The sequence below is a fragment of the Diadema antillarum genome, unplaced genomic scaffold (assembly GCF_040938485.1).
Source record: "Diadema antillarum isolate AM-2024a unplaced genomic scaffold, OU_Dant_1.0 seq00002099_RagTag, whole genome shotgun sequence".
Taxonomy (NCBI): Eukaryota; Metazoa; Echinodermata; class Echinoidea; order Diadematoida; family Diadematidae; genus Diadema; species Diadema antillarum.
The window spans coordinates 23,489-45,531 of NW_027272743.1; the positions used below are offsets into that span (position 1 = coordinate 23,489).

The 22,043-nt window shown below is 40.0% G+C and overlaps 1 protein-coding gene across 1 annotated transcript; it reads left to right on the plus strand.

Moving 5' to 3' along the window:
- The first annotated feature begins 433 nt into the window (after nucleotides 1-433).
- Nucleotides 434-19,324, plus strand: LOC139713935 (integrator complex subunit 15-like). Its single transcript, XM_071625655.1, has 6 exons — nucleotides 434-477; nucleotides 3,191-3,417; nucleotides 5,048-5,284; nucleotides 6,915-7,077; nucleotides 8,386-8,943; nucleotides 19,224-19,324. Exons 1-6 carry the CDS (start codon nucleotides 435-437, stop codon nucleotides 19,301-19,303), a joined length of 1,308 nt encoding a protein of 435 aa, XP_071481756.1. The 5' UTR covers nucleotide 434; the 3' UTR covers nucleotides 19,304-19,324.
- The last annotated feature ends 2,719 nt before the right edge of the window (nucleotides 19,325-22,043 follow it).

The following is a 22,043-nucleotide window of genomic DNA, read 5'->3' on the forward strand; positions in this document are numbered from 1 at the left end:
AGGGTTCCTTGACTGAAACTAGGAACTACTACATAGGGCCTATGCTAATTAGCTGATAAGCTAATTAAACTAATAAAGAAAATTGCCAAAGCTTGCCAAGGGAGCAACCATCTCAAAATGGAAAGTACTGTCGTTATGATTGATTCCTCGTCATAGAAAACCCCTTTCTGGATTACGATTAGTGAATTTATTACATAATGTACATATCATGCCAATTAAATGATTATGCGCAATTAGGCAAATTGAAATAAAAAAATCAAGGTGGAAACCAACTTAATTTACTTCAATACTCTTCTAGAACACGAAATACCTGATAAATTTAAACTACCCGACCAACTGGACGATGAGCTAGTATACCCCGAGCATGAGAAGAATATTAGAATCAGAGCCTTTTTAACAGCGCCATCTGTATTTCACCTCGTTTGATCTGAAACATGGCAGCTTACATTGAGGAGCAGAGTGGGATCTTGAGTGCAGGTAAACTTCACTTTCTGATAGTGATACCAGGATTGATTTACTTCCAGCGTGTTAATTTAATAATTTAGCTTACATTGCCTTGTATCTAATAGTCTTAAAATGCTGTAATGTAGTTGCGCGGTGCATTATCAATGAGGAGAAAGATCTAACACTGTTAGGGCTATGCCGTAGTCCCACATGTATCAAATAATGTATGGGTAAATGGTCTGTTGAATACAGGTCTACGAAAACCGTGTAGCTTCTATAAGTTGTTAAGTGAGAAGTTTCTACAGATCATCTAAAATTCCGAGTAGAAAAGTGTTGCTTCTCAAGCACTGATGCATCTTACGCACTAACTAGATCTTGTTATGAGTTTCATAAGCGGCTCTACCATTTTTGCATCACTTGTTGGTAAATTTTTTTCATGTGAACGTGAACGAAAATCATGCTCTTGAGAAAAGTGCAACTCCTGTCATGATCATCTGTCTTGGCAATCCAGGGGTTTAGGGGCCACACACAGTTTTGAGCCTAAGACGACTCTTATTGATATTTTGGGTTACAGGGCCAGGGTAATGTATTTTCATGTGTTTCAGCTTCTCTACGATGTCATTTCCATGCCAATTTGGCCATAAATAAGGAAATTATTGCAATGATCATTGCCGAATGCACAGAGAAATAATGAATACCAATTCGAGAATTGCTCTCATCACGTGTATAAATCTGTCTGCCTGGCGGAGATGCACATTCTGGTGACATTGAAAGTAGCCAGCAAATGTGATGAATTGTCACCATCAGAATGTGCTGGCTTTGGTTACAGAAGTATTACTATTGGGCGTATTGGCCGGACACGGCCTGTCAGTCAGAGGCCATGCCTTGCTAGAAACTTGACTTGTGATGGACTTCACGTCAAACACAAGTACTGTAGACCTATCACCAGAATCAAATGTAAAATTGCAATTGATTCATCAAAGTTGCACTTGATATTTGCATATTCCTGGAACCAAATTCACCCAAACATCCTCTCTGGAATGAACTTCTGTTTAGAATAAGATTTGGGGAACTTGCATTTGATTTTTCAAGTTTCTCGCAATGGGGCCCAGGATAGATAGATGCCAGTTTTCTGTTGGAGTGGCTGGCAAACTGTGGCAGATGATGTGCGTATAGAAGGCATACATGCGGATTCGTATTAGGAATAGCGAGTGATTAGCGAATCAGTACACATTGTAACTACATGTATGCGATTTCTGGAGATATCTGACAATACACTGTATTTATAGCAATAATGTCATTATCAATATTGATCGTCGGACTGTGGTTTACTATGGCATCATTAAAAAGCTGAAATGTGTCAAAATATTTCTGTAACTACATTGTATACATGTCAAAAGTGTAAAAGTCAGGTAGAAAAAAGTACATAGCCCCTAAACCCCTTGGTTGCCCTGTCTAGTCTCACAGATGATTGTATGGTTAAAGCAGCCTAGTACATCATGTTTTTGCTATGATGCAAAATTACTGACTTTGTTGTTGTTGTGGGGGGGGGGGGAGGCAGGGACTTGTTCATTCACCATCACTGACTGGTTTTCTGTTAAGATTTAAACCCCTTCTTCGTAATTCTCCAACTGCATAGGTCTATAGAATAGTACTTAGTAGATGGTAATTTACAATTATCTATGTATGATGCATCATGCGTTACCCCAGGGTACCGTAGTACCACGGGTTACCGCGTTGTGTAGAGCCACCTCACGTCCACTCGAGGACAGCCGCAGAGAAATGCATGCACTGTGTGTGCATGTACATAGTCACTCCCATGCCACTGCATGTTATACGATGCATGCATGGCACGCTGTGCTAGCAATAGCGTGTGCTTCAGTGCACTGCAGTGTAGTGGCTAGCGCCGCTAGCTTAAGCACCAAAATAATTTTCACTTTTTGGCAATCCAGGGATACAACCTTTTTAGAAAAACAAATAATTCAACAAAATGGCTGATTTTCATTTGGTACCCCGGGATACCATTTATGTCATCATATTTATGTGTGTATGTGTGTGTGTGTGGTGTTTTCCATCACTCAGACTTGTGTTAATGTGTTACTGCTTAGTGAAACTGTTGGTTTCATGTAAATGGAAATGATGTATTACATTTGATAAGTTTTTGTCCCCGCTGAACGAGTTCGAGCAGGGGACTATGAAATGGGCTCCGTACGTGTGTGTGTCCGTGTGTCCGTCCGTCTGTCCGTACGTCCGTCCGTCTGTCTGTCTGTGTCCGTGCGTGATCAAAATGTTCAATTTGCTACTTCTCTGTCATTTATGAGCCAATTTTGATTCTGTTTGCTTTATATGATAGCACTACATGGGAGCTTTGAAACTTCTACACAAAATTTCAGTTGTGACCTTTGACCTATATTGTACATTTTGCTTCAAAATGCTACTCCTTCGCCATTTCTAACCCGATTTCGATTCCGTTTGCTTTTTGTGATGGCACTAGGTGAGGGCTTCAAAACTTCTACACAGAATTTTGACCTTTGACTTCTTTGACCTTTGACCTTGATTTTTTACCTATATTGTACATTTTGCCACTAAATGCTACTTCCGGCGGGGACATATGTTACGCACCGTGTAATTTCTACTTTTTTTCAGATGATATAATCATATGAGTGCATTGCATGTCAGAGATTTGTGACAACTTTTTGTCTCTGAACAGTGACTAATATGAACTCTATATTTCTGCTGTTTCAAGGGGATGTTTGCCTCTGGTACTCAGACATCGGTCAGAGGATCCCACAGCTGCGGTCAATGCTTGGACAGATGGGCTTCCCAGGAGCCACCCGCACGCTCCTCATCTGGCTGGACCAGTACTTCGAACAATGTGAGAATTTCCCCCCGGGAAAGTTCCCAAACCAGGAGTATGTCAAGATGCTCATTCAGGAGTTCATCTTTTACAGATCGGCAGAGAAGAATCTGATGGTAAAAGACAGGCTAATATACTAACTGTACCAATTTGATTATTGGTAGTTGCCATTGTTTTGTGGGTTTTTTTTTTTCTGATGTGATCTTCTTTGTATCATTCATTGCTATATACATGTATCATAGATAGAGTAACATTGTTCAAAGTCGTGTACATACCGGTAAAAGGATTTTGTAGGATTTAGTAATTCTTTAAAGCAGTCAGGAATAGGAAAGAAAATACACATGCTTCTAAAAGTTTACCTGCAAATTACCAACAATAATGTATACTATCAGGCTTTAAAGGGGATGGCTAGTAACTGATCAGTGGGAATCAGTGGGAATGCTGGGGGATCCAATCCTTGTGGGATTCATTTAACCCGTTGCGTACGGGAACCTGGTGGCCTGCGTATTAAGTCTATGGGCATTTCAGAATTCAGTACGGAACGGGTTAAGAGTACATTATACCCAGTATATCTATTGTTGTGTGAAAATTGTTTGCTTCAGAATTGTCTCATATTCAAGTAATGTGCAGTTTAATGTTTCCAGGTTAGCATGCCTGTACAGTGACGGGGCATTAAACTGCACATAACTTGAATATGAGACTGTTCTGAAGCAAATAATTTTCACACAACAATAGATATATATAATGTACTCTTAAATGAATCCCACAAGAACTAGAACAATCATTCCCCAGCATTCCCACTGTTTCCAACTGATCAGTTACTAGCCATCCCATTTAACTGTGGACATATGTGTCAAATACTCTTTAAAGGAAGCCCAAACCCAAAGAGAAATGTGGATTGAGTGAAAGCAGCAACATTAGTAGAACACATCGGTTAAAGTTTGAGGAAAATTGGACAATCAATGCAAAAGTTATGAATTTTTAAAGTTTTGGTGTTGAAACCACTGGATTAGGAGACTACTAGAGGTTATGACACATTAAGCAGGCAAATATACGTACCGACAGCTGACCAAGGACTCTCATTACAATATGTTACCCTTTGTGTGGAAAAAAATAAAGAAAAGGATAAGAAATTTATAGAGCGGTGTTTGGCGTAAATATTCTAATGAAAACGGAAAACGCCACTAAACACAAAACAACAACATACAAGTGTATGTGTGGACAACAATATAAAGAAAATATAAAGGGAATTCCACAAAAATTCAGTTTTCTAGCATAATGAAAGAGCACTTGACTAACTGCTTTCAGAAAGCATGAGATATAATTTCTACCCTTAACATATGTCAGTATCAAGTTGATGGAATGCGTAATTTTCATGAAAAAGGAATTTTTGTGGAATTCCCTTTATATTTTCTTTATATTGTTGTCTACACATATATGTCATAACCTCTAGTAGTCTCCTCATCCAGTGGTTTCAACACCAAAACTTTAAAAAATTCATAACTTTTGCAATGATTGTCCAATTTTGCTCAAACTTTCACTGATGTGTTCTACTAATGTTGCTGCTTTCACTCAATCCACATTTCTCTTTGGGTTTGGGTTTCTTTTAAACAAACACATTTTTCATTTATTTCAGTGTAAACAAGTGTGTTGACAAATGTCAGGCATACTGTATCATTCTTGTGAAAAAAAAAGATATCCTTTGGTTAAAGTAAACTGTGATGTCTGGTTGTGCCGATTATGCAGCAAATGACTGCAGTGCAGGAGTTGCAGCTGTTGGAGGAGTTGTGCCATTTCTTCCACGAGAACGGCAAGCTCGCCACCACCCACAACGTCTTCGACGCCCTCTTCGGCAACAGCGGGCACCCACTGAAGGATGCGGACGAGCAGCGGCGCAAGGCGATGATGCGACTCGTTTCCCTGGCGATCAGCGTCGGATGCCACGATGTGTTGGATTGTGCAGCCGTGTGGCTTTACAATCAGGTATTATCAGGAATTACCAGTGCTCGCATCGTGCAGACAATATTAGTGTAGTATAGGTGCCATTCTATACAATTTTCAAATTAAATTTTTAATGTGAAGATGGATTGAATCAGATAAGCAGAATGATGGAAGTTGCATCAAAATCTGTCTTTAAAAGAGACTAACAGAATTTCCATTTTCACACATGTTCAACAGAACAATGATGTTTGTCATTGACATTGACAGCATATGCACAGAAGATAATGTGACGTTTCCATTATCTCTCAGTTCTTGCATTTATTTGTTCACACACAAAAAAAGTGTGCAAATCATGTTTTTGGTCAACAATTTAACAATAACAGCATCTCCTAAGTCTTTATCTGTTTGATATTGCAACACAAGAAACAGTTTCATGGGACAAATTAAATGTTTGCTTTTCCACTTCCCTTAAGAAGGAAAATTTAGTGGAGATATGTGTGTAGAGCAATGTGAGGACTTTATAAGTACTGTAAAAGTGAATATTTTCACGTAAGTATTTTTTTTTTTGGTGCTCAACTGGATAAGATGAGTTTTGCACGTTTTTTTATTCCACAGAATCAAGACATGAACTACTGAAATGTACAGCAAGAAGAAACATTTGTGTGCTTTCATTTTTCATGCCAGTTTCTGGTCATACGAAATACACAAAAATTTCAACACTACAAAAATTTCCACTTTTACAGTAACTTTATGAGGCCATCACATTGCCTCATCTAACGTGCTTGGTACAGTATGTGATTTCATAGAATAAACTCTTTTGTGCAGAGACATGAAACTTTGAAATTCCTTAATTTTCATGTTGAATCTGACAATGTTGACTGGACACCTTTAATTCTGTTTCTAGTTCAATTTTACTCTGTTTATTCAAAGTAACTGGAACACTGTGTGGAATCACACATTGAATATCCGCGTGTGTTACACTTTTCACGGGCAGATCCAAGAATTCCGTAAAGGGGAGGTGCCTTTACAAAGGACACCCCCCCCCCATCTTTTTCTTTTTATTTCTTTTGTTTGAACAAAAAATATAAGAGGGGGCGTGCGCCCAGTACGCCCCCCTTTGGATCCGCCATAACTTTTTTTCGCTCTATCTTTTTAAAATCAGACAGCTATTTGCTCTCTGCTAATTCATGTGTTGGATATTTCATTTTCACTGTGTTCACAACTGTAAAGTAACCATTTTCAAAATGTATTACATGTAGGATCAAAAGATGATTAAGACACAAGTCTCAGAAGTCAAGAAAGACCAAGGAGCATTTTTTTTTCAGTTTGGAAGTGACTGTGGAATAAACAAACAAACAAAGAAACGGGGGGGGGGGGGGGGTGTAGCAGATTCCACCCCCTCCTCCTTCAGCCTTTGCTGGGAAAAAAAAGAGTTAAGTCACATAATTTATGTTAAAAAAATATATATATACATGAAAAATGTAGGAGCTTATGAATATTAAAAATATGAAGAGGTCAATAGGGCATGCTCTAGAATAGTGAAAGATTGGAAAATACTTCATGGAAGTAACTGTCTCAATATAGATGTGAAAAAGATTGAAATATATATATATATTTTTTTTTCACACTTTATGTAACCCTATGATGGCCCTCTTGTGAACTGCTCCCTTAGGACTGCTCTGGCCACAGCATCAGCCTGGCCGACTCTGTGATGACGGACTTCTGCGAGCTGGTGCCAGGCACGCAGGCTGCCATCCAGTCTGTCGCCAAGATGTCTCCCCAGTTCACCTACCACCTTCTCACTGCTCTCATGTCTCACTTCAACACTTACCAGAGTAAGAAATAAATAACCTGTTCCTTCCCCAATTCTCTAAATACCTTCAATGTCCCCAAACGAGATTCTTTTTGCCCGTCGACAAAGAACTGACATGTTGGTAATCCACCTGTGCGAAAGCAGTCAAGCGGTGCATGCATCCCCTCCCCATGGTCAACTACATGTGCCCTTGAACAAAAGAAATATCGATCGGGTGGGATGTATGAATAGAGCGTGCGCTGATGGGCTCACAGACTCTTTTGTTCTACACAAATCAGGCACCAGAATGCGATGACTGGGGTCAGTGAACACAGATATCCACTGTGATCAGCTTTGATTGTTAATGTACATGTTCATACGAGTTTTGTAGCAGAGCAAGGGCAAACTAAATCAGAACAAAGGTAAAAAATACTGTGATGTACAAATTCTTCCAACAGAAAGAGAACAAGCGCTGATAGAATAAACTCTAACCTTTTTATCAAACCCATTTTTCGGGACTTTATAACACAAAGAAACATGAATTTAGGCCACGAAAGCAGGTACTTTTGTCTTCATCTTCATCAATTGCTCCCACGGGAACCTGGTATACCAGGTTCCCGTAAGAAACGGGTTAATAGTGAAACAAAGTTTATCAGAAGGACTCAAAAATCATTTTCTCCATTTTGAATTTGCAGTATATGAAAATGGTCTACCAATAAGCTTGTATGACTAACAATACAGTTTGCCAGGATAAGGAGTTGTTTTGGAGTATTTTGAGATGAAAAGTTTAGAATACTTCAAGTTGTGTTCCCGACTTTTATTTCCTCGACCAAGGAGGTTATGTTTTTCAGGTGTTGGTTTGTCTGTTTGCAAAATAACTCATAGTTGTGAACGGATTTGGATTAAAATTACAGGAATAGTTAATAATGACACAAGGAAAAGATGATTAAATTTTGGTAGTGATCCAGGACACCAGATCTTGATCCATAAATTTAAAAGCAAAACGAAACAAAATGTATTATGTGATGAGATGATCATACTTGTGCAACTACCAAAGGGTTAAGGTAAGATGTTTATCCACAGAACTTACTCAGTGCAGGTTGGGTAATTTAGGCTGAGACGTACTGAATTTTTGTGAGAATGTCATTTTCTCGGGTCTTTCAAACATGTAAGTTTGCACTATTGCTACGTAGATATGCGACTTTGTGTCCCCAGTGTGTCTTCAGACAGTGATTGCAGCTTGAAGACTTACAGAAATAGAATATTGTTTTCACCTGGTTTAAGCATTCAATCGTTGAAACAAGAGTCATTTTTTCACTGATACGGCTTCCCTAATCACATCTCTCGTAAGGTACATCTCAACCCATCAAGCTGATCCCACCAAGCCAGCTGGAGGTGATCGGTAACTGGATCGGGGAGCAGCCCAGCATGTGCCTCAGCCACACCCATTGCAATAAGAGCCCGCCCCCTCGCATCCCAGCCTTCCACATCCACCCCTCCCACAAGACGTCCCACGAACCCTCCGGCACTGGGCCCCTCCCGGGCCTCATCTGGCAGAGCGTCCTCTCCCCTCTCATCCTGGACGCCAACCGCCCCGCCATCCAAAAGACTCTTGCCAAGGGCGTGTCCCTCCACGACTACGCCCTGCTTTTCTCCAAGCTCCATCTTGGCATTCTGCAGGTGCTCTTTGCATCAGATGATGCGAAGTCTGGAGGCGGTCCGACGACGTCCAAGGCGAAGTCGAAAGTCGGGGTCCTGACCCTGTCGGACATTGAGAGTGTGATCATGCTAACCGTACACACCATTCAGGACAATAAGCTTGGCGAGGAGGCAGTGCAGACTGCAGTGGAGAGGATTGCCCAACTCCTGCAAGTATCCATGGCAACAGGGACACTGCCAGTGACCAAAGGTACTTAGTTTAAACTTGTAGTACTGTCCAGCTCATTTCATATGCAGAGAATGCTATAGTGTTCAAGTGATGCACAGGTCTAAGTACATTTGTAGGAATTGTATAGGTTTTCCCACCCAATTTCATCAGTTTTGCTTTCGATTTAACAAGGCGATCATTCAAGTTTGAGTGAATTTGAATGATCACCGAGGTCAACATTAAAAAAAGTAATTAGTTCATTTAATTCAATTTAATGAGCATGCAATTTCAAAAGTTTCTCAAATAAATGTGTAAAAAGGGCATTCAAATTAATGCACGTGCAACACATCCAAATTCCCATCAGCATCGTTGTGAAGAAGGTTAAGGAATTCAATTTCACGATACGGCAAACATTTACAACATATGGGCAGTGGTTTTTGTTTTTCTAGTGTTCTTTGTAGTTTCTTATCTACTTGAATACGCAAACAAAATGTATCTTGAAATGAGACTTTTGCCTTGTAAGAGCTAATATAGGGTCTATGAAAGCTTGTATAACTCCTCTTTGAAAAACATACATTGTACATGTACATTATATTCATACACGACATTGACACTGCTAGAGAAGAGTATACATGAGTATCTCAAATACGGACAGAATTTATGGGCAAAGCATTTGAAAACCAGCAAGACTTTATCACTGGCAAAACCCTTGGGTGACACAAGTCTATAGCTAAGCCGATTGTGGCAACGTATAGATATGGACACCGAGAGGGTAGGAATGAAATCAAAATGTACATTTGAATGTAGACAAAATTTTCAGAGATAGCCATTCCCTTAATGTTACATCGATACTATAAGGGGGTAAATTGAAGGTGGAAGACAAAATTATACTGACAGTACAATAGACTAAACTGAATAAATGAAACTTTGAAATTAAAATGTTATTGTATACAGTAATCCAATATATCACAGTAAAAAAAAAAAAAGAAAGGACCCATAGAAATGCATGGTAACTTACGATGATTGAATTTGAAATGTTAAAGGACAAGTTCACCTTCATAAACATGTGGATTGAGTGAAGGCGACAATGTTAGTAGAACACATCAGTGAAAGTTTGGGGAAAATCCGACAATCCGTTCAAAAGAATTTTTAAAATATCTGTACAATCACCGCTGGAGGAGAAGACTACTACAGTGTATTGTTACGACCAAAATCACTCCGAGAATGATCGCACAAAAGAAACAATCAACTAATGTTCAGGCGGTTTATTAACGGTGATATTGTGGGTACAGACTGGTAATCGGCGTCACATCAATACAATAATGATCACGAGAAACAAATATAAGTCAGTAATGGAATCACTTACGTACACATTACACGCAATATCCCTGGAAATGTCCAAATACGATGCTTGATGCACAAATGAATGATCCGTGATGCACCGATGAATGATTCCTTCGACGTAACTCCAGAGGCGCAGGTTACGATAGTCCACGGTATAGATCCGGGGTAAAATCCACGAAATATGTCCACGGCGAAACGTGCAGAGTCCAAACGTTGTGACGACCACGTCCAGTTGATGCGTTGAATGATGATTCACTTAATAACGTTCGGCTAAGAATCCAGCCCATCACAGCTTTGCCATAGCAATGTCCGTTGACATTAAAATATGGAGTCCAATGAAGGCACATTAATTCTCTGCAGGCAAAATGTCTCCCAGGCCAAGTATCTCCACAAACATAACAGGTCAGCAGGTAACACAGGACTGACTATAACAAGTCGCTTCAGAGCCAGGAGTGACGTAACTCTCAGAGCAGAGGTGTTGGGTACTCTGCCTACTGCAGAATTTCTCTGGCTTATATACTATCCATTCACCCCCTTCTAGCACATTCTATAACTCTCTCCAACCTACTAGCCAGTCCAAGTTCCAGGAAACCTGGATGACTCACTGCCTATCTATGTACAAAACATCATTACCAAGAATAACTACCAATCACATTGGGCTACAGGGACAGTGCCTCACTCAGCCAAATATGTTAGCACTTCCCAGAACATTCTGGAATGGGTGAAATCAATCTAGATTGAGTGAGCTATAATGTATTTCCTGTTACATGCATGTACTGTATAGCTACATTGTATACCACCTAGAAAATTCTCCTCTGATCTGGTCAGCCTGTATGTACTATATCTATACCATATAGAATGTTCTCCATGAATCTGGTCAACTTGTGTACATACACATTAAAACAGCCATGCATACAGTACATCATACATATGTACATAACTACTAGTGTGTACATTTGTGACACCATCCCCCATGGGAAAAAGAAAGCCTTGCTGTAGCAAGGGTTTCTTTTACCTTCACAATTTCTCATTGTTATTTACAATGAATGTGAGGTAAAATCCAAGTCAAGCAACAATAATCACATACTATCACATGTATTAACTCCATGTTCTCTTTTCATGGATTCCAGTTACAATGATATTGCTTGAATTCTCGGAGCTTATACAATCATATCATACTGTTTTGCACACAATGAATATGCGAAACACATACACTGGGAATGATATGCGGTGAAAACTTTTCACCTTTGATACTCTCTTCATGTTACACTCTTGACAGAGCGTCGGCAATTACATTGTTTTTGCCTGCCACATGTTTGATTTTGAGTGCATATGGCTGCGTCATCATGCTCCATCTGAACAACCTGTTGTTCTTCATTTTGAACCGGTCTAAAAAGACCAAGGGGTTGTGGTCAGTATAGACCGTGATCTCCCCTTTGCTATTTGTCAAGTACACTTCGTATTGCTGGAGGGCAAGGATGAGACTCAGAGCCTCCTTCTCAATTGTGGAGTACTTCTTCTGGTATGCATTCAGTTTTTTGGAGAAGTAGCTAACTGGCCGTTCAGTGCCTTCTTCATCTTCTTGGAGCAAAACTGCTCCCACTCCTACATCGCTAGCATCTATTGCCACTTTGAATGGCTTTGAGAAGTCAGGAGCTGCCAAAACAGGCTCATTAGCAAGGACTGCCTTTAGTTTCTCGAAGGCTCTTTGACACTCATCAGTCCAGGTGTACTTTGCCTTGCCCTTCAGCAGGTTTGTTAGGGGGGTGACTACAGTGCTGAAATTCGGTACAAATTTCCTGTAGAAACCAGCCATGCCCAGAAATCTGAGCAACTCCTTCTTGGATTGGGGAATGGGAAAGCCTAGTATAGCCTCTACCTTGGCTTCTCTTGGCAATACTTGTCCCTGACCGACTACATGCCCGAGATACACCACTTTGGCCTTTGCAAATTCACTCTTTGCCAGATTAATCACCAATCCGGCCTCCTTGAGTCTGTCGAAAAGTTGCCGCAAGTGTGTAATGTGCTCCTCCCACGTGTCACTATACACAAGGATGTCATCAATGTATACTACACAGTGGTCAAGTCCAGCAATGATTTGGTTTGTCAGCCGTTGGAAGGTGGCTGGAGCATTTTTCATGCCGAATGGCATTACTTTGCATTGGAACAAGCCATCTGGTGTAGCAAAGGCAGAAATCTCTCTGGCTTTGTCGGTCAAGGGCACTTGCCAGTATCCCTTTAGAAGGTCTATTTTACTGACATATGCAGAATTTCCGACCCTGTCAATGCAGTCTTCTAGTCTGGGAATGGGGAAAGAGTCTGTTTTCGTCACGGCATTCACCTTTCTGTAATCTATACAGAATCTTTGAGACCCATCTGGTTTGGGCACCATGACGATTGGGGAGCTCCAACTGCTTTTACTCGGTTCTATTATGTCATTGTCTAGCATGTATTGAACCTCTTCCCTTACTTTTTACAGTTTGCTCGGGTTTAGTCTGTAAGGGTTTTGCTTGATAGGGTCAGCATCTCCTACATCAACATCATGTACAGCCAGAGGGGTGCAGCCTGGTTTGTCTTTACACAATTCTTTGTACTCATGTAACAGACTAGTCACATCTTTCCTCTGATTTTCAGGTAGGTAGTTCAGTGCCTCATCTACTTTCCCTAACATCTCTGAGTTAGACAACCTGGCACTAGAGGGCTCACTTCCATTCTCATCTTGAGCTTCTCCCTCTTCATCTACTTCTTCTACTACCACCTGAGCTACGCCTACCGGCTGACTAGCCTTTCTCTCATAGTACTCTTTCAGCATGTTTACATGACACACCCTCTGATCTTTGCGTCTGTCTGGCGTACTGATCACATAGTTCACATCATTGAGTTTCTTTTTGACATAGTACGGGCCACTGAACTTGGCTTTCAGTGGTTCACCTTGTATGGGCAGCAGTACAAGAACTTTGTCACCTGGGTTGAAAGTTCGGGCTTTGGCATTTTTGTCTGCCTTTCTCTTCATGGAGTCTTGTGACACTTTCAAGTGTTCCCTAGCTACCTCACAAGCTTTTGAAAGCCTTTCACGAAACTTTGACACATAGTCAAGTAGGTGGACCTCATCATCCTCAGTCATGAATTTCTCTTTGATGAGCTTCAGTGGGCCCCTGACTTCATGACCGTACACCAACTCAAATGGGCTGAAACCCGTCGACTCATTTGGGGAGTCCCTCGTTGCAAACAGCAGGAAAGGGATGCCCTTATCCCAATCCTCGGGATACTCCTCACAAAATGCCCTAATCATTGTCTTTAGGGTCTGGTGGTAGCGCTCCAACGCACCTTGGGATTGGGGATGATAAGCTGAAGACTTCAGCTGCTTCACACCCAAACGATACATCACCTCTTGAAATATGCCTGACATGAAATTTGACCCTTGGTCAGACTGCACTTCCTTGGGCAACCCATACCTAGTGAAAAACTGCACTAGAGCATCTACCACAGTCTTAGCAGTGATATTTCGCAATGGGATAGCCTCTGGAAACCGTGTAGACATATCCATGATTGTCAAGAGGTACTTATGACCTGACCTAGTCCTAGGCAAAGGTCCAACACAGTCGACTAAAACCCGACTGAACGGTTCTTCAAACGCAGGTATCGGAATCAATGGCGCCGGCTTCACTGAATGTTGTGGTTTACCAGCCACCTGACATGTGTGACAAGTCTTGCAAAACTCAGCCACATCCACATTCAACCCCGGCCAATAAAAATGCCTCATGATCCGATCCTTTGTCTTTCTGACGCCTAAATGGCCGCCAACAGGTAACTCGTGAGCAATCCTCAAGATCTCACCGCGGTAACAGGGAGGGACAACAACTTGACGGACCACCGTCCAATCCTCATCAGCTGGCCTATGGGGAGGTCTCCACTTCCTCATCAAAATGCCATCTTTGACATAATAGCACTCAGGGACCTTTTCAGCCTCAGCCTCAGAACACGCCGTCTGAGACAAGCCTTTCAACTCAGAGTCTGCCTGCTGTGCTTCAACCAAGGAAGACTTGCTAAACAGCCCATCACTGTTAGCCTCGGAGCCTAATACAGCAACCCCATCATTCAAGTCCTTGAAAAAGGTTTCTGCCAACCAAACACCGGAATTCTCCTCCACATCAACAGAATCCGCATCATCTTGAACAGCTCTACGAGCCTGAGACCTAGTCACAACACAATCTGGGAAAATCCCAGGAAACTCCTCCTGCAACTGCTCAGTTTCAGCAACCACCACTGGTTTCTCCGAAACAACTGGAGACGCAACCACCTTGTCCCCAGCCAAGTCATTCCCCAACAAAAAGTCAATGCCTGCCATGGGCAACTCAGGAACAACTCCAACAGTAACAGGACCAGAAACTAGGTCACACTTCAAATCCACTCTATACAGTGGCACTGACATATAACTGCCATCAACAGTCTGAATCAAGACTTTTGCATTAACTGCACTATCTGGTGGAAAAGTCATACCACCATCCACCATCAGCGACTGAGAGGCCCCCGTATCCCTCAGGATGACCACTGGCTTACCTGCCTCACCAGAAGTACATGGGGTCACCTCACCATCAAACAAAAAGCTACGATAGCTCTCATCCACCTGCTTCATCCTATCTTTGAATTTGGGAGATTGACTTTCAACGGCCTGTGTTTCACTGAACGGGACACTGTTTTCGGGTAGGACACTTTTTGACATGACAAATCCCAAGTCCTTCTTTGTTTTGTTTTGCAACTTCCAACACTGTGACTTTACATGCCCTGTCTTATTACAGTGAAAACACTTGATGACATTTGCACTTGTACTGGACCCTTTGTCAGATTGAGGCTTTGGTGCCGATGAAGTTTCAGAACTCGTGCCTTTTTCAGAACCAGCATTCTTTGGACTGCTCGACTGATTTTTGTCTCTCTTATTTCCAGAGAAATTCCTGAAAGGTGGTCTGTTGTCATTTCTGTGGGTCAGCTCATACTCATCAGCCATCAAGGCTGCTTTATGCAAACTTGTCACTTTGTGATCATCCAAATGTGACCTCACACTGAAAGCAACACTCTTTTTGAATTCTTCCAAGAGAACAACCTCACATAGGTTATCAAAGTCCTGATCCACTTTCAGGGATCTGTACCACCTATCAAACATCATTTCTTTTTCACGAGCAAACTCAACATGTGTCTGGCCTGGTTTGCGGTACGAATTTCTGAATTTGTGTCTGTACGCCTCTGGCACCAACTCATAAGCATTCAACACTGCTTTCTTGACTGTAGCATAGTCACGTGATTGCTCTTTTGAGAGAGATGAGTACACATCGGCTGCTTTGCCGACAAACACACTTTGAAGGAGCATGGGCCAAAATTCCTGTGGCCAGTTCAAACTGTCAGCCACCTTCTCAAATGACACAAAATATGCATCAACTCTGTTTTCTTCAAACTTTGGCACCAATCGAATGTTCTTGGCCAAATCAAATTCAGGGGGAGCCCTTTCACGATTTCCAACAGTCTGTGCATGAGTCAATTCCATCTCACGCAACTTCATTTGCTGCTCCATTTCGAATTTCCTCATTTCCATTTCTCTTTGTTCTCTTTCCCTCTCTCTTTCCATTTCTCTTTGTTTTTCCTTTTCCTTCATTTCCATTTCTAGTCTCATCTTCTCTTTCTCCAGTTCCAATCTAGCAAGCTCAAGCCGTGTTTGATCTGAAATTTGAGCTTGATCTGGAATGTTGATTTCTTCTTTGAGCTCCATGTGACCAGCTACTAAGTCAAGAATCTCTGCCTTTCTTACACCTTGTGGAACATCAACATTTAAATGCTGTGCAACAGCGGTCAAATCACATTTGCGTAACCTTTGCAAATCTCTGAGGGACAAATCTGTCCTCTGAACAAATGCCTGAACATCCATTGTACTGATTGACATTGTCACAATGTATTACACACAATATACAATTGAACAATCAACTCAACCGGTATTTTGTCTGTACTAATATTCTGGATTCCGGAACGTTCCAAATTCTAAGTTTTGGCTTAAATTCACTTCCCGGACAAGCCCCCAATTTTGTTACGACCAAAATCACTCCGAGAATGATCGCACAAAAGAAACAATCAACTAATGTTCAGGCGGTTTATTAACGGTGATATTGTGGGTACAGACTGGTAATCGGCGTCACATCAATACAATAATGATCACGAGAAACAAATATAAGTCAGTAATGGAATCACTTACGTACACATTACACGCAATATCCCTGGAAATGTCCAAATACGATGCTTGATGCACAAATGAATGATCCGTGATGCACCGATGAATGATTCCTTCGACGTAACTCCAGAGGCGCAGGTTACGATAGTCCACGGTATAGATCCGGGGTAAAATCCACGAAATATGTCCACGGCGAAACGTGCAGAGTCCAAACGTTGTGACGACCACGTCCAGTTGATGCGTTGAATGATGATTCACTTAATAACGTTCAGCTAAGAATCCAGCCCATCACAGCTTTGCCATAGCAATGTCCGTTGACATTAAAATATGGAGTCCAATGAAGGCACATTAATTCTCTGCAGGCAAAATGTCTCCCAGGCCAAGTATCTCCACAAACATAACAGGTCAGCAGGTAACACAGGACTGACTATAACAAGTCGCTTCAGAGCCAGGAGTGACGTAACTCTCAGAGCAGAGGTGTTGGGTACTCTGCCTACTGCAGAATTTCTCTGGCTTATATACTATCCATTCACCCCCTTCTAGCACATTCTATAACTCTCTCCAACCTACTAGCCAGTCCAAGTTCCAGGAAACCTGGATGACTCACTGCCTATCTATGTACAAAACATCATTACCAAGAATAACTACCAATCACATTGGGCTACAGGGACAGTGCCTCACTCAGCCAAATATGTTAGCACTTCCCAGAACATTCTGGAATGGGTGAAATCAATCTAGATTGAGTGAGCTATAATGTATTTCCTGTTACATGCATGTACTGTATAGCTACATTGTATACCACCTAGAAAATTCTCCTCTGATCTGGTCAGCCTGTATGTACTATATCTATACCATATAGAATGTTCTCCATGAATCTGGTCAACTTGTGTACATACACATTAAAACAGCCATGCATACAGTACATCATACATATGTACATAACTACTAGTGTGTACATTTGTGACAGTATGATGTCACATGCGTACAACGATATAAGGGAAATAAAAAGAGAATTTCACAAAACTTGACTTTTTGAATAAAGTGCACATTTCCTCAACTTGTTACTGACTTATGTTAGGGGTAATATTATTCCCCCTGACTTCTGAAAGAGAGAAGTCGAGTGTTCTTTTATTATGTGAGAAAAGTGAAAATATCTTGAATTTTCTTTATACTTTCTTTATATAGTTGTACTCATATGACATCACAAGCTATAGTAGTCTTCTCATCCAGCCGTGACTGAGCAGAAACTTTAAAAATTCATAACTTTTGAACGGATTGTCCGATTTTCCTCAAACTCTCATTGATGTGTTCTACTAACATTGCTGCATTCACTCAACCCACATGTCTATGAAGGTGAACTTGTCCTTTAAGAGATAGCCATTCCCTTTAATAATGTTACATCGATACTCTAAGGGGGTAATTTGAAGTTGGAAGACAAAATTATACAGACACTACAATAAAATAAGCTGAATAAATGAAACTTTGAAATTAAAATGTAATTGTATACAGTAATCCAATATATGACAGAGAGAGAGATAATAAGAAAGGACCCATAGAAATGCGTGGGAACTTACGTTGATTTATTTCAAAGTGCAAAGTTGTATTCCTGTAAATGAAATTGAAACTTGTATTTGGGACGAAATTGAATGTCTATCTAGCTGGCATGAAATTGAATGTCAACTTTGAGTCATTAAATTGAATGAATTTCTTTCTAAACTGAATGAAATAAAATCTGAAAAGAATGACATGAAACGAAATTGAATGCTCAAAAAATTAAAATAAACTGTGAGAGTATCAGTGGCAAAAATTGCATGAATTTGAATGCCTTTTCAGTAATTTGAATGCAAATTTAATGAAATTGTGTGGGAAAACCTATAGTCATAAGTTTATCATGGAATTGTTAAACTAATTAAACATTATTCCTACTCATTCGTGAACAGACATGGACATCATCTGTTTTACAGAACATTGGACAGTTTTTATCCCAGAAGCCAATTTTCATATTAATCATGTGTTCAATAATTAATGATGTATTGCAAATTTACTGGATGTATTTCCTTTTGGCTCGCTGTAAATGTATGGCTAGCTGTACCATGCATCCGGTGCATACTGATACATACTCTATCTGCAGTAGATATACTGGATGCATGGATAGTGAGCCAATAGCCAATTTCTGGCTAAGTGCATACACTCTTTCTACAAATGCATGATAGCTTGTTTAAAAATCAATGCACAGTTCTTGACAAATGAGTTTTTAAAATTTTCTCAACCCGTTCTATGATAACCAAATTTTAACAAGATTCTGAAATTCATATGAACTTTGTGCAGGACTGGCCAGGTTTGTGTGGGATATTTATCATTGAATGAACATGGTGAATCAAACTCTTCAGCTTGAGGAAGAGTCTTAGACTTCCCTTCATTCAAGTCAGAGCACTATAGAGTGTCAGTCCCCCCCCCCCCCTCTTCCCCCCCCCCCCAAAAAAAAAGTACTGCAGAACAAACTTTGGTAAAAATAAAACTTTTTGAGAGGATTTCGTGAGAGAAAGTGAGTAGTAGAGATATTGCCACGATTGCTCTGCTTAGTTTGAAAAAAATGATGTACTTACTTTTGTTTTTAGTTCACATTCCATGCTTCCCAGTAATTGATAAATTTACTATGCAAATTAGTTTCCAAGCCTTTGTATTTGAGAGGACTTCTGTGATCATGCTCTTGATTATATCATATTGTTTTGTATTGTTTTCTTGCTGTTGTGTGTTCCTCCAGATAAAGTCATCCCACTCTGTGAGGACCTACCATCCAATGCTTTGTTGTCGCTGATTCTTCACGGTGAGCTGCCATCCTGATTCACTAAGTGGCCCATGGGCAGGACATGGACATTGCTTATCCCACTTCTGAAGGGAAGAGAGAGAGAGAAAAGGAGCGAAATTCAAGATTCCAAGCGGCAGACTCCCAACAGACGCCAGGCCACTGGAGCCTACGGATTCAGCTACGAATAGCTCGACATTAGGAAAGACTGTCTTTGTGAAATCAGCCTGGGATTGGTGTCGGAAGGAGAGGCATGTGGTACAGAATGTCCTGTACAACTTGTTTCAAATCATTGAAAAGAATGTGTGGCTGGACCCTGTAGGGGGTGTCACTATGGCAACAGAGAAAGCCGTGAATGTGCCGGGACAGATAATGGAGGCATGCTCAACGTAGTGTGAACCATTGCACAATAAATGCTGTGTAAATGACAGGAAAGGAGGAAAAACAACATTCTAACATTGGACTGCATGCCTAGGATATTCGTCGTGGGCTTGAAACAAAGAACATGGTGTGCAGTAGTAGCAAATGAATGTGCTGCTATATGTATTACCATTCAAGTGGCTGTGGGCATTCATTGCATTGCATGGACATGTCTTTGATAATCCTGTGAGGAGCTGAACAAATTCAGGATTGCTCAATACCTCCAACCCCCCCCCCCCCCCCCCCCCCCCCACACACACACACACAAACAACACTAGACTTTGTATATATTATATGTAAATAAACAAATACATTTTGATACAAATTTGATGGTTTATTAGTGTTATCATTCTAGGTTGACTGTATACATCATATTCTTGTTATTACAAACTCGTTATGCCCATTGAAACTTACTGTCAGTGTTAAGTTGATTTTTTTAAAACTTAAAACAATAGAGCAAAAAGCTTTTTACAAACATAGAATCAAGAAAACTGTTTAAGAAAATCTCGTGAAAGTTTTTTGTGTCAGTGGTTTTTGTGACGAAAGGCCACTGTATTAGGGACGATAAACATCAGCCATAGGAACAGCATAGGAACTTTAGAATTTGTGACATGTTCAGCTACATGCTGTGAGATGGGAATGGTATGGTGTGTTGGAGCTGTTGATTCAATCGCAGGAAGGCCATACTTTTCTGTATCGATGTTGATGGTGGTGGTGTCGCAAGATACAGATGCAGACACTGAGCCACCAAACAGATGAGAGAAGATTATGCCTCCTGGTACTGAGTGGTCAGATTGCTGTGCATGTGTTGTGTCGAATAATGATAATGATAATAACAATAATAATAGTAATAATAATAATAATAATAATAATAATAATAATAATAATAATAATGATAATAATAATAATAATAATAATAATAATAATACATGTATCAACACAACTATGATAATAATGATAACAACACAATAATAATAATAACAACAATAATAATAATAATAATAATGATAATAACAATATCAACACAACTATAATAATAATGATAACAACAACAATAATAATAATAACAACAATAATGATAGTGATAATGATAATGTTAGTAATGATAATAATATAATAATTATTGTTAATAATATTATTATCATTGTTATTATTGTTATTATTATTATATTATTATTATTATTATTATTTTGCAATTCGACATAAAGTGCAAGCGAACATAGAGTACTAACAGAAAAATCATATTGTATGATATAAAGATTGTGGTGATTCTAATGCTTGGGATGTATGCATTGAATGTCTCTTTGTTCTCTCTACATTGCACCATAGACCTACAACAACAGGTTGTTATAGGTCCATGATTGCACACACACGCACACACACACACACAGGTACAATGAACATACACGCACACACATTATAACACATACATGTACACACGAACAGTCCCACACAGAGCAGGAAAGAGAGAGAGATTTAAATTGCATTATTGATTGATTTACTTTTTGTCAACCGTGGAAGAGAAAGTGAAATGAGGAATGACAGATAAAAACGGTAGATGTATGCAGTGGCATAGAGTACTCAAGAGGAGATCGGAAAGTTTTCTTTGGAATAAATAGGGACTAAAATCTTTCATAGAGTCATGAACAGAAAATGGAATGTATTATTGGTATATTACATTCCAGAAAACATGTTTCTGTAGTTTTGTAAAGTATCTATTCTTATTTTCACTATTAAATTTTGTTGTTACTGTATCACGAAGGAGGGTTACGAGTATTCGAGCCAGATTATCTTATTCGAGCCCTGTTGTATCATCAAAAACCACAGACAAGCACAGTAAAACAAAAAAAAAAAAAAAAAAGATCATCAGCTTAGCAAGCAGGCCAAGCCACCAACCAATTTAAATCACATATGTGCTTACATATCGGCTGAATACAATCTTGAATTGTTTTCAGCTATGAACCCGATTTCAACTCTGTCAAATCAAAATTAAATCCAACTTTAACACTTTGCACTAGGATTCACGTGGTGATTAGGCCAGGCTTTGCAGACATCTCCTCTCTTTTCTCAGCTTTTTTTGATTATTATTTGGTCACTATTGGCCATTTCTGTAAATCTGAAAGACTGTTAGATAAACTTCCATGTAACCCTCTTCAAACAATTCTATCCTGACCTCATTTGTTTTCCTTCGTTTTAATGTCAAGTCAAACTTGCATCATTGATTTTGCTGCTCAAATCGCAAAAATCCAGCCATAACTTGAAAGTGCAGTAGCAGTGACAATTGCCTGAAATCAAAAATTTTCTTTTGATATTTTGGATATAATAAAGTAACTCAGATATCTTAACAATGACATATCG